The 14,454-nt window shown below is 39.6% G+C and overlaps 1 protein-coding gene across 6 annotated transcripts in view; it reads left to right on the top strand.

The window, feature by feature from the left end:
* LOC132868486 (ubiquitin carboxyl-terminal hydrolase 22-like) overlaps positions 1 to 14,454 on the top strand; it is a 182,480-nt gene that overhangs the window by 91,075 nt on the left and 76,951 nt on the right. For all 6 annotated transcript variants that reach the window (XM_060901398.1, XM_060901401.1, XM_060901397.1 and 3 more), the window contains one exon: positions 6,167 to 6,299. In XM_060901398.1, the coding sequence (XP_060757381.1) occupies positions 6,167 to 6,299 (133 nt within the window). The remainder of the gene's footprint in view (positions 1 to 6,166; positions 6,300 to 14,454) is intronic.

The following is a 14,454-nucleotide window of genomic DNA, read 5'->3' as shown; positions in this document are numbered from 1 at the left end:
CCAAGCTGTTTTCAGATGCTTTCTGTTAAATAATTAATATTGTCTTCTTTACATTTTTTATAATCTTTACTTTCTCTGCATGTTTTAAATTTACTTTAACTTTAATTTTTATTTTATTCTGCTGGGTTTTTTTTCCTCCTATTTGAACTACTACTTCATTTTATTATTTTATTTCTACTATTGTTTAATTCTTATTATTTTCTTTTAATTCTTTTAATTAATTGTTTTACAATAAAAATAAAATTATTTTATGTAATTTTATTTCTCTAATGTTTACTGTTTTTGTTTTTACTTCTGTAAAGCACATTGAACTGCCATTGTGTATGAAATGTGCTATATAAATAAACTTGCCTTGCCTTGAAGATGAAGAGGAATTTCATTTTTCAGCATGACAATAACCCCAGAAAAGTTTTGAAATGGCCCAGCCAGAGCCCAGACCTAAATCCAATTGAAAATCTGTGGGGTGACCTGAAGAGGGCTGTGCACAAGAAATGCCCTCGCAATCTGACTGATTTGGAGCGCTTTTGCAAGGAAGAGTGGGCAAATATTGCCAAGTCTAGATGTGGCAGGCTGATAGACTCCTACCCAAAAAGACTGAATGCTGTAATTAAATCAAAAGGTGCTTCAACAAAGTATTAGTTTAAGGGTGTGCACACTTGTACAACCAGCTTATTGTACATTTTTTATTTTCATGTTTTCCCCCCCAACAGATTTGTTTTTCAATTGAATTGTACAGGATATAGGTCACATTAAAGGTGGGGGAAATTTTGAAATTATTTATCGTGGTCTCAGGTTTTTCTGATGTAAAAAAAATATATAATTTTAACGGGGTGTGTACACCTTTTTTTATATCCACTGTTGATCACCTCTGTCTTGCCTGGGTTGAGCTTCAGGTGTAGTTGTCCATCCAGATTTGGATGTCATACAGGCAAGCAGAGATGCAATTGTGACCTGACCAGAGTGTGTGCTGACCCGTGTGTCAGAAGGAGGAAAAGAGAAAAACAATCGTCATCAGCATAGCAGTGGTAGGACAGATCATGAGCAGATATAATGGGGCCCAAGAGGCTGAGTGTAGAGGGAGAAGAGAAGTGGACCAAGAAGTGAATCTTTGGACACCAGTGGTAAGTCAGCATGGTGCCAATACTGTCCCAGCCCAGATAATTTGGAGGGAGCAACCAGAGAGGTTGAACCAATCTAGGGCTGTCCCGCAGATCCCCAGTGCTGATGGGGATGATGGGAGGATGGTGATTAATGGTGTCAAAGGCAGCAGAAAGGTCTAACAGAGGAGCAGTAGGTGGCATGTGCTGCATAAAGTGCCTCACTGATGGAGAGAAGCATAGTCTTGATTGAGTGTCCAGCTTAGAAGTGGGGGGTTTTCAGCAGTGTGGTGATGTGGGCCCATTTAAAGCTGTAAAGGCTGTATCCAGAGGACAAGGAGAAGTTGACAAGGGGGTGATAATGTTAGGAGTGATAGTCTGGAGGAGAGATGAGGAAATCGGATCAAAGGCATAGGTGCAGGGCTTGACATTAAGGACTGCCCGATTGCCTGAGGCAAGTGAAACATGCATTCGGGCAAGTGGGGATATGTCCCCAACATGCCTGACTGGGCAAGTTGGAATGAGCATATATTACAACTGGCACCACAAAAATTAGGCTTTTTGATTTTTTATTTCAGTTCAGCGTCTCACTACATATCCGCCATTATGTCTTGGCTATTTTCTTAGTCTCTGTTTCATTTACTGCTTTGCAAGTTATTTTATATACCCCCGCTGTTGTAGTATGGTATGCATACTGTTTATAGACCCCTTGTGCATGATGTCACGCATTACATGATAATTACAGCTGGGGTCAGACAGACACTGTCTTTCAAGCAAGCAAGGCTTAATCTGTCTTCAATATGGTTTTGTGCTGTTTTTGCTTGTTCAAACAGAAATAGATAAAAGGCATTACAATCTCCCCGCTATCGAGAAAAATGTTAACATGTAGCTAACGCTAGGCCACAAATCTGCACCATCACTCCAGTCATTTTGAGGAATTTTATATGGATCAGAACTGCTAATAAACTCAAATTTTCACATATATCTATCCTTTGCTTCTTTTTGACTAAGATTCTCCAAGTAATCCAGTAGTACAGCTTTTTTTTTAGCTGTAGTTTTCTTCAGACAGCAGACGCCGGACATCTTCACTTGTCTTGTTGTGTGATGAAAAGCACGAATGTATACGTGTGCTTGAAGCGAGCCAATCTGAATCGCCGTTACAAATCGGGAAGAAAAAAAAACAAAACGGCGATCATGGGAGGCGAGGATGCTGGGTAATACGTCTTGTTTTTTGTAACGTACTCACTCAAGTCACTTTTGTGCTTAAAGAAGCTGACCATAGGTGTGCCTGAATGGACCTAACTCACGAAAATATTTCTGCCCGAACATCTTGATCGGGCAAATTGGGCATTCGGGCAATGCCTCATGTTGAGGTTTGTTGACGAAGGTTTGCAAAAGTAATCGTGAGCCCATGTGGCTATAGCAGCTATAGATGAATGATGGTTCTTGATCCAGTGCTGTCAGAGGGATTGGAAATTAGTGTTGTCACGATACCAATATTTCGGTACCGGTACCAAAAATGTATTTCGATACTTCGATACTTTTCGATACTTTTTCAAATAAAAAAAGAGAACGCTTGTCCAGATGTCTGTAGTACAGGAGAAGAATGGCTTGTCTGCCATCTGTGCACTAATTATTGACCTTGTCTCTTCATATATTTGTGGAATTTCGTTGTACATGAAGAAATTCCTTGAGGGGAGGTCATATCTTTTGTCCAGCTGCTGAATCAGGTTTCTGAACCCAGCCTTCTCAACTGTACTGGCACTTGGTCCATGCTGATGAATTCAGCAACTGCTCTGTTCAGCCTTTTAGCATCTTTCGAATCTTTTGCATATTTTCTATGCTGCTCAAAAACATCTGGGAGAGTAGATTGCGACCAAGTAGGGGCACTGGGTGGGGGCACTGTCCCTGGACCAAAAGCACCAGAGCTCTGCAGTGAAAATAGTTTAGCAGATAGTTTAGCAGATATTCGAGCTCGCGTGTTCCTCCTAAATGAAAACGAAATGTGCCCTATTGCCATTGCGTGAAAAGAGCAGGCAGGGAAACAACCTGCATCTCTTTATTAATGGCACAAATTGTGTGTTTTCTGGTAAAGGAGGAGTGAAAACATGAATGCATCTCAGATTGTGGTTAAAAATTCAAAGCGCGGGCAGAAGCGCATGATGGGGGAAAATAGCCTCGCGCTCTCAGGGCTGTTACACTATATAATATATGCACTTGACCATCAAGATTGCCGAAACGTCGGCTCAGATCGAAAGTTAGTGGCGGCATGAAGACTATATGTAGACTATATGTCAGAAAACTCTGTCACAACTTTTTCAATTGTTTCATTTTTATTATTATTATTGACGGCGTTGTCCTCTCGAGTAGCCTATAAAATTCATTCAGCAGGTAAAAACCAGATCCTAATTCATTAGCCCAATTTCTCTCCAAACAATGCAATGTATGCAACCTGAATTTCTAATGTAAAATAGGCATACATGGCATGAAATGTGTATCATTTATGGCTTTATTTTCCAAATACAGTCAACCTTAGTGTGTGTGAGAAAATTCCCCCTCTCTAATTTTCCCCTCCGCTTCTTTTTAAATGAAAGCTACACTCGATTGGTCAATGTTGTATCTGCGGAGTTCTCGCATGGGAGAGTGTGACGAGATGAGGCACCGAAGGGGGAAAAAACCCTTACTGGTCTCCATGCAGCAGCGCACGGCATGAGGGAGCGAGAGACAGTGCAGCACCTACGGCTCCTAACAAGCAGCCTGCAATCGCTGCTCCCATTGTCATTTCAGAGAGCCGGGTCTCCGACACATCACTAAATTTGTTTTGTGAAAGACTACTGATCGTCTTTGAGCGAGGGTGTTACGAACTGAATCAAACTTTTTAGGTGTACAATATTGGAAAATGTGAAATGTGGTTGGTCGCTGTGAGTGCACATTGAACTATTAACTAGGCTACTGAGCTATTGCATTTGAAAAGGGTAGCCTGCATGTTGCATTCTCTGCTATTGAAGGCGTATGCCGTTATACATGCAAAGTTGTGACTTTTTTGGCCTGACGTGACTTGCTCACTTCCCAAAAATATTTTAAGCTTAATGGCTCCCTGGAATTTTAAGAAAAAAAAAAAATTACAGTTCATGAGTTACCTGTCGTTCCCTGAGCTCTGCATGCAGGTCTGGGTGGTTGTCTTTTAAGTGTTTAGCAAGGTTGGAGGTGTTGCCGCCCTTTGCCAGACATGTTTTTAAACACCGTTTGCAAACGGGTGCATCTGAGTTTATTGGTTGGCCTTCCGCATCTGGGGTAAAGCCAAAATACTTCCATATTGCACTTCGCGCTCCTGGTTTGTCAACTAGGGAATTGACAGGTGCAGCAGTCATTCTCCTCTCCTGCTCCACTCAGCTGTAGCCTAGTTACAACGCGACGTCACGTGGTGAGTTTGCCGCGCTTTTGCAAGTACCGATACTTTACAAATGCAGTATAGTACCGTTTTAAATGCCTCAGTACCGCGATACTATACTGGTACCGGTATACCGTGCAAGCCTATTGGAAATCACGAGTGTTCAGCTTAGCTTGCACCCTTGCCCTTTATGCACCGACATTCAAGATCCCTTGAATTGTTTTATGATATTATGCAGTGTAAAGGCTGAAATATCCAAATCCCTTTGTATCCTTCTTTGAGGAACATTTCAATAATTTTCTTCTTTTAAACATTTCAATAATTTTCTCAGGCATTTGTTGACAAACTGGAGATCCTTGCTGCATCTTTGCTCCTCAAAGACTAGGCCTTTCCTGGATACTGGTTTTGTATTAAATTATGATTGCAATCATCTGTTGACATCTCTGGTTTCAAATCACATAATTATTTAATTGTTTTATCCGATTTGTATCCCTAAATTGCCCTGTTCCAGGGTTTGTTTGTTTTTTTGGGAATATATTGCAGACCTGAAATACATGAATGGATGTACAGTGGGGCAAAAAAGTATTTAGTCAGTCACCAATTGTGCAAGTTCTCCTACTTAAAAAGATGAGAGAGGCCTGTAATTTTCATCATAGGTATACCTCAACTATGAGAGACAAAATGAGGAAAAAAAATCCAGAAAATCACATTGTCTGATTTTTAAAGAATTTATTTGCAAATTATGGTGGAAAATAAGTATTTGGTCAATAACAAAAGTTCATCTCAATACTTTATCTACCCTTTGTTGGCAATGACAGAGGTCAAACATTTTCTGTAAGTCTTCACAAGGTTTTCACACACTGTTGCTGGTATTTTGGCCCATTCCTCCATGCAGATCTCCTCTAGAGCAGTGATGTTTTGGGTCTGTCACTGGGCAACACGGACTTTCAACTCCCTCCAAAGATTTTCTATGGGGTTGAGATCTGGAGACTGGCTAGGCCACTCCAGAACCTTGAAATGCTTCTTACGAAGCCACTCCTTCGTTGCCCGGGCGGTGTGTTTGAGATCATTGTCATGCTGAAAGACCCAGCCACATTTCATCTTCAATGCCCTTGCTGATGGAAGGAGGTTTTCATTCAAAATCTCACGATACATGGCCCCATTCATTCTTTCCTTTACACGGATCAGTCGTCCTGGTCCCTTTGCAGAAAAACAGCCCCAAAGCATGATGTTTCCACCCCCATGCTTCACAGTAGGTATGGTGTTCTTTGGATGCAACTCAGCATTCTTTCTCTTCCAAACATGACAAGTTGAGTTTTTACCAAAAAGTTCTATTTTGGTTTCATCTGACCATATGACATTCTCCCAATCGTCTTCTGGATCATCCAAATGCTCTCTAGCAAACTTCAGACGGGCTGTATATTAACAAATGAAATGAAGTTGACCAGACAAAACATTAAATATCTTGGATTCATACTGTCTGCCATGAAAATACAAGCCAAAGTAAATTTAGAAATGGACACCCCCCCCCCCCCCCCCCCCATTTATTTATTTAATTTGTATTCTCCATGCCATCCCAACCTTTTCTGATTTGGGGTTGTAATATGATTGTTCAGTCATCCTAACATTTCTCCATCTCTTTTGTTGTCTCTTGTTTACCTCTTTCTTTTTTCACCAGGCAAAGTCGTGTATCTGTCACATGTGTGGTGCACAGCTGAACAGACTGCATTCGTGCCTATACTGTGTCTTCTTCGGCTGCTTCTCTAAGAAACACATCCACGAACACGCCAAAAACAAACGACATAACCTAGGTAAGGCACACACCTAGCCAATATGGCAGTGGAGCAAAAGATGATGTTTTATTATTGGTTGTCTGTAATTTGGTTTCCTAAGTATGAGCACGAACATCCTTGCTGATACAAAAAATTGTCATTTTTGACCTAATGGGGTTGGTAGCTGAATTATTGAGATTTTCACAATTTTATATTTCCATTTTCTTCTTTATTTCACGGTTTGGCTAAAAATGGCAAAAAAATTCACACATTGAGCAAAGTTTCTGAGGCTAGTGTAGCAAGCATCATCACAGTAGGTATAATATGAATATCATCCTCAGATGAACCTGGTTATTCTTCATTCTGTTTTTCCTCTTCTCCCACTCACTTTCCCCATTGTGGCAAGCCTGTGGATATGCATGCATACAGATGCTGTTATTATCCTTGCTGGCATAATCAGCATTGTAGGGAAACATAGATTTATCTTGCACACACAGTGTGTGTGTGTGTGTGTGTGTGTGTGTGTGTGTGTGTGTGTGTGTGTGTGAGAGAGAGAGAGAATGACTGCTGAGGCACTTTAACACTCATTTTTTTAATTCCCAAAGGCCATAGATCTTACTCATAATCTCACCATTGCTTTTGGTAGGATCTGAAAGTGCTGTTCTGATATTTCAACCCACAAGCATGCTTACAGCTTTTGCAGTTTACAGCACTGTACTGACACATTGCCACTTTGACGAATAAACATTTACCTTCTTCTATTTGCTGATATTAAAAAGAGGAGACAACTTTAATTTTACGTACTACAAAAGCAAACATAGCCCATTCTTAGAGGGCAAGAGGGCTCGGCATTAAGGACTGCTCAATTGCCCAGGGCAAGTGAAACATGCATTCGGACAAGTGGGACATGTCCCCGACATGCCCAACTGGGCAAGTTGGAATGAGCATATATTACGAACTAGCACCACAAAAATTAGGCTTTTTGATCTTTTATTTCTGTTCCTAAAAGCGTCCCTCACTATGCAGCCGCCATTATGTCTTGGCTGTTTTCTTAGTCTCTGTTTCATTTACTGCTTTGCAAGTTATTTTCTCTGTCCCCGCTGTTGTATGGTACATGTACTGTTTATAGACCCTTTGTGCATGATGTCATGCATCACATGATAATTACAGCTGGGGTCAGACAGACACCGTCTTTCATGCAAGCAAGGCTTAATCTGTCTTCAATATGGTTTTGTGCTGTTTTTGCTTGCTCAAACAGAAATAGATAAAAGGCATTACAGTCTCCCCGCTATCAAGAAAAATGTTAAGAAATGGAAGCAAATGCTTCAAGAACGATGAAGAAATGAGTGGTTAAAGAATACAAAGAGAGGAGCTAAGCCTGAAAACTCCAAAGAAATTCACAATTGTATTTAAAATGTATTTTACAACAACAGAAAGTCGGAAGTGAGTGTGGAAGAGTTTGCTTGCTTTAAGAATCTCGTGGTTTTTTTTTTGGTTTTTTTTTTCTGCTTGCATTTGAGTTACCTCCTTCATGAAAGTATGTGTTTGATTTTCTTACAGGTGAAGCAGCTTCCTTATTCAACACAGAAAACCCAGATTGGTTTCAAACAATTCGGGCATTTAAAAACTCAACAAGGAGTGACATGCGCGATAAATCCTGAAAGAATAGAACAGATTAAGAGCAGAGAGAGCTGGAGCTTCGTTTCTGTTATCAGAGGAACACAGTCCTGTACAAAATATTTATATATATCTTTATTTATTTATTTATTTTTTTGTTATATCATCCACCTCCTAGGTTTAAAAAAAAAAAAACAACAACAAAAAACTACACTGTGTCATGACAGACTGGCTGCACTGATTCAGTTATAGGTTGCCAGGTCTGTATAAAACACCCACAACCTACACACTCATCTCATCTCATTATCTCTAGCCGCTTTATCCTTCTACAGGGTCGCAGGCAAGCTGGAGCCTATCCCAGCTGACTATGGGCGAAAGGCGGGGTACACCCTGGACAAGTCGCCAGGTCATCACAGGGCTGACATAGACACAGACAACCATTCACACTCACATTCACACCTACGGTCAATTTAGAGTCACCAGTTAACCTAACCTGCATGTCTTTTGGACTGTGGGGGAAACCGGAGCACCCGGAGGAAACCCACGCGGACACGGGGAGAACATGCAAACTCCGCACAGAAAGGCCCTCGCCGGCCCCGGGGCTCGAACCCAGGACCTTCTTGCTGTGAGGCGACAGCGCTAACCACTACACCACCGTGCCGCCCTCAACCTACACACTAAACAATAATTTTAAACTCAAACATTATCCTGTCTGTCATGACGCAGCGTGGGTTTTTTTTGTGTTTGTTTTTTTAAACGTAGAGATGGATGATATAACAAAAATAAACAAACAAAAAAAATGATGTATAAATTAATCTTAGCACCTGATTGTTTTCTTTATACAAACTTTTTGTTATAGATTTCTATTTTATGATTTCTACATAATGGCGTAATGAACCTACAGTCTGAGAGAATTCTACACAAACACACTGAACTTTACAACAGCCGCATGCATGTGAAATGGAAATAAATCGACTAAGGCAGGAAAAACTTTTTTGGATAAAATTGTTATTGTCCATTAAAAATAAAAAGTAACCAATAACCAAAATTAATAATAAACTTAATCAATAACCAAACTTCACCTTAATGTGTGATCTTCATTTTATATTGCAATTCACAACTATTCTGTGGTTTTCCTAAAAAAAAAAAGTAGTACTCCCAAAATGGGGGATAAATGATAATATTGGGGGGGCAGTGGAAATTAACTCCCACTTCCCCCAAGGGCAAGTGGGCTTAAAAGTTAATGTTGAGCCCTGAGCAATATCTTCTGCAAGTGTTTTAAAAACTCTGAACATGTTAAGTTGCCACGCATGTGTTGTCATTTGTGATAATTAACCCCTTGGGATATAAAGTGTACAGTTGTACACATGAAGTTCCATAGCATTTTTCCTTGTGTCCGAAAGGGTTAAGAACATTTCAAATAATGAGTGCAGGTATCAGTCATAAAGTACAAGGCAAAAGTCCCAAATAAAGAAATTCTGTAAAGTGGAAGGTGCTTGTGTTCTGACTCATTTTACATTTTACTTCTGAAAATTCCTTATTTATCTGCTTAGCTCAATTTCTCAAAAACATTATGATCTTGAAAGTCATATTTTTATTTTAATGCTATATTGTTGTAGATGCTGTTACATTCTGGGCCATTTTGTTTCTTTGTTTAATTATATTCTGGTCCATACAGTGGTGCTTAAAGTTTGTGAACCCTTCAGAATTTTCTATATTTCTGCATAAATATGACCTAAAACAACATCAGATTTTCACACAAGTCCTAAAAGTAGATAGAGAACCCAGTTAAACAAATGAGACAAAAATATTGTACTTAGTCATTTATTTATTGAGGAAAATGATCCAATACTACATATCTGTGAGTGGCAAAAGTATGTGAACCTTTGCTTAGAGTATCTGGTGTGACCCCTTTGTGCTTCAATAATTGCAACTAAACATTTCCAGTAACTGTCGATCAGTCTTGCATACTGGCTTGGAGGAATTTTAGCCCATTCCTCCATACAGAACAGCTTCAACTCTGGGATGTTAGTGGGTTTCCTCACATGAACTGCTTGCTTCAGGTCCTTCCACAACATTTCGATTGGATTAAGGTCAGGACTTTGACTTGGCCATTCCAAAACATTAACTTTATTCTTCTTTAACCATTCTTTGGTAGAACGACTTGTATGCTTAGGGTCGTTGTCTTGCGGCATGACCCACCTTCTCTTGAGATTCAGTTCATGAACAGATGTCCTGACATTTTCCTTTAGAATTCGCTGGTATAATTCAGAAGTCATTGTTCCATCAATGATGGCAAGCCATCCTGGCCCAGATGCAGCAAAACAGGCCCAAACCATGATACTACCACCACCATGTTTCACAGATGGGATAAGGTTCTTATGCTAGAATGCAGGGTTTTCCTTTCTCCAAACATTATGCTTCTCATTTAAACAAAAACGTTGTATTTTGGTCTCATCCATCCACAAAACATTTGTCCAATAGCCTTCTGGCTTGTCCATGTGATCTTTAGCAAACTGCAGACGAGCAGCAATGTTCTTTTTGGAGAGCAGTGGCTTTCTCCTTGCAACCCTGCCATGCACACCATTGTTGTTCAGTGTTCTCCTGATGTTGGACTCATGAACATTAACATTAGCCAATGTGAGAGAGGCCTTCAGTTGCTTAGAAGTTACCCTGGGGTCCTTTAGTGACCTCGCCGACTATTACACTCTTTTCCTTTAATTGTTGGTGCTGCACCCTCTTTCAATACGGGCTTATAGCCAATGCTTCTCAACAGATCAGAGGTTTCGTACGAGTCATCAGCAAAATGTGCACGTGAATTTCTCGCAAAACGTGTCCAAATCTTTGCAGTTTGAATATTCTTGGGCCATGAATGCAACATAAATACACCTTTTGTCATGTTGCTGCACCCGCCAGCAACACATCTACGTGGCATGGTGATAAATTAGCTCAAAATGGAGGATCTAAGTTGCAGTTAGCGCTGTTTTTTAGTATAGCGAAAATGGTGATGAGACCGATAGCCTTCCCACTATGACACCACAATGTCAAGGTCATTCACTCAGACCGCTACCTATATGAATCATTTTAATTGTAAAAATTACTATATTAGATTTATTGTTAACGCTTAAAACTATTCCTGTGCCATTTTTGAGGTCTCAGGACATTTATAAACAAAAAATGAGGCCATGGTTCTGTGTATCTCCTTTAAGGAGCTGTTTGGTTGCTTTTGTAGTATGTTTTGGTTCATTACCAATCTTTACTGTGAAGCACCATCCTATCAGTTTTGCAGCATTTGACTGAATCTGAGCAGAAAGTATAGCTCTATATACTTCAGAATTCACATCAGTAAACACCAGTGCCCCAGCTCTATTGGCAGTCATATGTGCCCATATCCACCATGTTTGACAAATAATGTTGTCTGCTTTGGATCATGAGCCTTTCTTTTGATTTGTCCATACTTTTCCACTTATTCTGGTACAAGATCTTAGTTTCATCTGTTCAAAGAGCCTTGCTTCAGAACTGGGCAAGCTCACTAGCAAAATCTAATCTGGCCAGGTAAACCCTCTGTATTTACATTCATGAAGACATCTCTTCAGTGTAGACTTTTAACAGTGATAGGTGTATATCCTCAAGACTGCTCTTGACTTGGCTATATGTAGTGAACGGGTTTTTCTTCACCAAGAAAAGAATCATATTGTGGAATCATCCAGGACAGTTTGTTCACTTGAGTTAGTTTTCCATGATCTTCCACGCCTTTTTGTTTGTTGAGCTCGCCAGTGCATTCCTTCTTTTTAAGAATGTACCAAATTGTTGATTTGTCACTCCTAAAGTTTCTGCTATCTCTCTGATAGGCCTGTGGTTTTTTTTTTCTTTTTTTCAACTTAATGATGGCCTCCTTCACTTGCATTGACTCCTCACAGACCACATATTGAGAGTTCCTATGAACAGCTGCCAAATACAAATTCGACATTTGGAATCAAGTCTAGACATTTTATGTTCTTAATTTTGAAATAATAAGGGAACTGGCCATAACCGCTCATCACTGTCAATTGTCCAATTATGTTTGAGCCTATGAGAATGCAGGGGCTATGTAAAAACTGTAAATGCAATATTTTTGTTAAATGCCTCAAATTACTGCTGAAATTCTACACTTCACATCTCTGTTGATATGTTGATTGCTTCATTTCAAATCCGTTATGGTGATGTACAGAGGCAAGATTACAAAAATGGTCGCAGTCCAAATACTTATGGACTTGACTCTTTACTCGTTACCATTTGTCCCATTCCTTCAATATGTCAAGAATATTACATGGCGGTGCAAAGATATGAAGTTTATGTTCGCACTACCGTGTAATATTATTTTTATTATATAGACACATCCATGAAAAAAAATGCAAGTTAATCAAAAGTATTTTAACTTTGAACCAGAGTGCCGTTTTGACAACGCGCATCAAGTCAGTGGGAACAGTGTCATCGGCGTGAAAATAACATGAGAAGATAAATTTCATATCTTTCAATATGGGAAGATAAACTTCATATCTTCAAGCCAGTGTGTGATTTTTCTTTTTATTCTTTAGACACATTCACAAACAAAAATGATGCAAGTAAATCAAAATAATTTATTGATATCCTCATGAGTAAGAATGTTGGAAAATATATTCCTAAATGTCCCGAATGTAGTTCGTATGAAAAATGAGAGTGGTGTATTTTCCAGTAAAACACTTGTCTATGCTCACCGGCCACTTTTATAGGAGCTTGTTCTTGATCCTAAGATTCCTGTTCTTGGCTGGCAGGAGCGGAACCCAAGATGGTTGTCTTCTGTTGCAGAAGATGCTTTTCTGCTCACCACAGTTATAAAGAATGATTGTATGAGTTACTGTATCATTCCTGACAGCTCGAACCAATCTGGCCATTTTCCTCTGACTTCTCTTATCAACAAGGCATTTCCACCCACAGAACTGTTGCTCATGCCATGGTTGGTTGGTTGGTTGGTTTGTTTGCACCATTCTGTGTAAACTCTAGTGTGTGTGTGTGTGTGAGAGTGAAAACCCAAGAGATCAGCAGTTTCTGAAATACTCAAACTCCTCCATCTGGCACCAACACCCATACCACAGTGAAGGTCACAGAGATCACAATTTTTCTCATTCTGATGTTTGAAGTGAAAACTAACTGAAGCTCTTGATTTGTATGTGCATGATTTTTGCATTGTGTTTCTGTCAAGGGATTGGTCGATTAGATAACTGCATACAGTAAAACAGCAGGTGTGTGGGTGTACCTAATAATGTGGCCGACGAGTGTATTTAATAAGTCTTATTCCTGCTCCAATGCGCACGTGCATGCTCTCTCTCTTTTGTGTTCCATCAGTTCTTCTGCACAGCTTCTCTTGGGAGCATACTTTGGCTGTCTCTCTTTTCTCTTTGTAATCATCCCAGACAACCTTGATGGTTTTCATCTGAAAAGTGGTCTTTTATTTCATGTTACTTACTCTTAATGGTGCACAGAATTTTTCTGTAACATTTTGATGCATTTTTAGGATTCTAAAACATGGTATTTTTCCAAGGGCACACAAATGCAAAAAAAAAAAAAGGCTAAATTTCTATTGAAAAAATTGAGAGCCTCAGACCTTACATTTGAGAGTATGAACTGAACACTGTTTCATAAGAATGAACATTCTTAAGACTTGACAACTTTCTTCTTTTGACTTGCAGTACATATAAATGAACAGTTAATACATTGCAAGCTGTCAGGTTTTGTAGACTTGAGGGCCACTTTTTCATTTTGGACACCTGCAGCATTTGTTCACACGCATGTAAATACACGATGCATCATCCACCCAGCCACACACACCTGCTGCCTCCGCCCCTTTGTTTCTTCACCAGTTCTGCATCATAAACCTATAAATAGGTTGTCATGGCAACTGTGCATAGGTAGCAAAGCCCTTATTTTAAACACCACCTTTAAAAACCCCAACACATTTGTACTCATCTTTAATTAGTGGACAAGGAAAACCGTAATCTCAAATATAAGCAAATTGAAGAAAAAGATCAAAACTTATAACTCGGCAGATTCATCTGGCTCAGTAATGGCCTGTGTCAGTGGAAGGTCTGTGACAAACCTAGCAAGGACCTACTGTGACTTGAGTATTACATATCCAAATAAGAGCTGATCTGTCAACAGTTTTTAATTGCAGTTACTGTGTTGTGTGAAACTAAGCTTGCATGAAAAATTCACAGTATAAAAATGGTAAAACCTAGTATCATGACTTCTGCTTTCAATGTAACATTTTCAAAAAGAACAGTAAATGCCATATAACAGTACAACAGCAATGCAAAGATTATTTGTTCAAGAAAATTTACACACATTCGCCAGCCACGTTATTAGGTACACCCATACCAATCCCTTGATGGCAGCACCGTGCATAAAATTATGCAGATACAAATCAAGAACTTCAGTTAATGTTCACGTCAAACATCAGTATTGGAAAAATGTGATCTTTTACTGTAGCTCCCCCCATGTGGAAGGGTACCAACAAATTTGTGTGTGTGTGTGTGTAATATATGTACACAGTACTATGCAA

The sequence above is a fragment of the Neoarius graeffei genome, chromosome 20, assembly GCF_027579695.1.
Source record: "Neoarius graeffei isolate fNeoGra1 chromosome 20, fNeoGra1.pri, whole genome shotgun sequence".
NCBI classification, from domain to species: domain Eukaryota; kingdom Metazoa; phylum Chordata; class Actinopteri; order Siluriformes; family Ariidae; genus Neoarius; species Neoarius graeffei.
The sequence above is the reverse complement of the archived record's forward strand: the minus strand, read 5'-3'. Positions and strand labels throughout refer to the sequence as shown.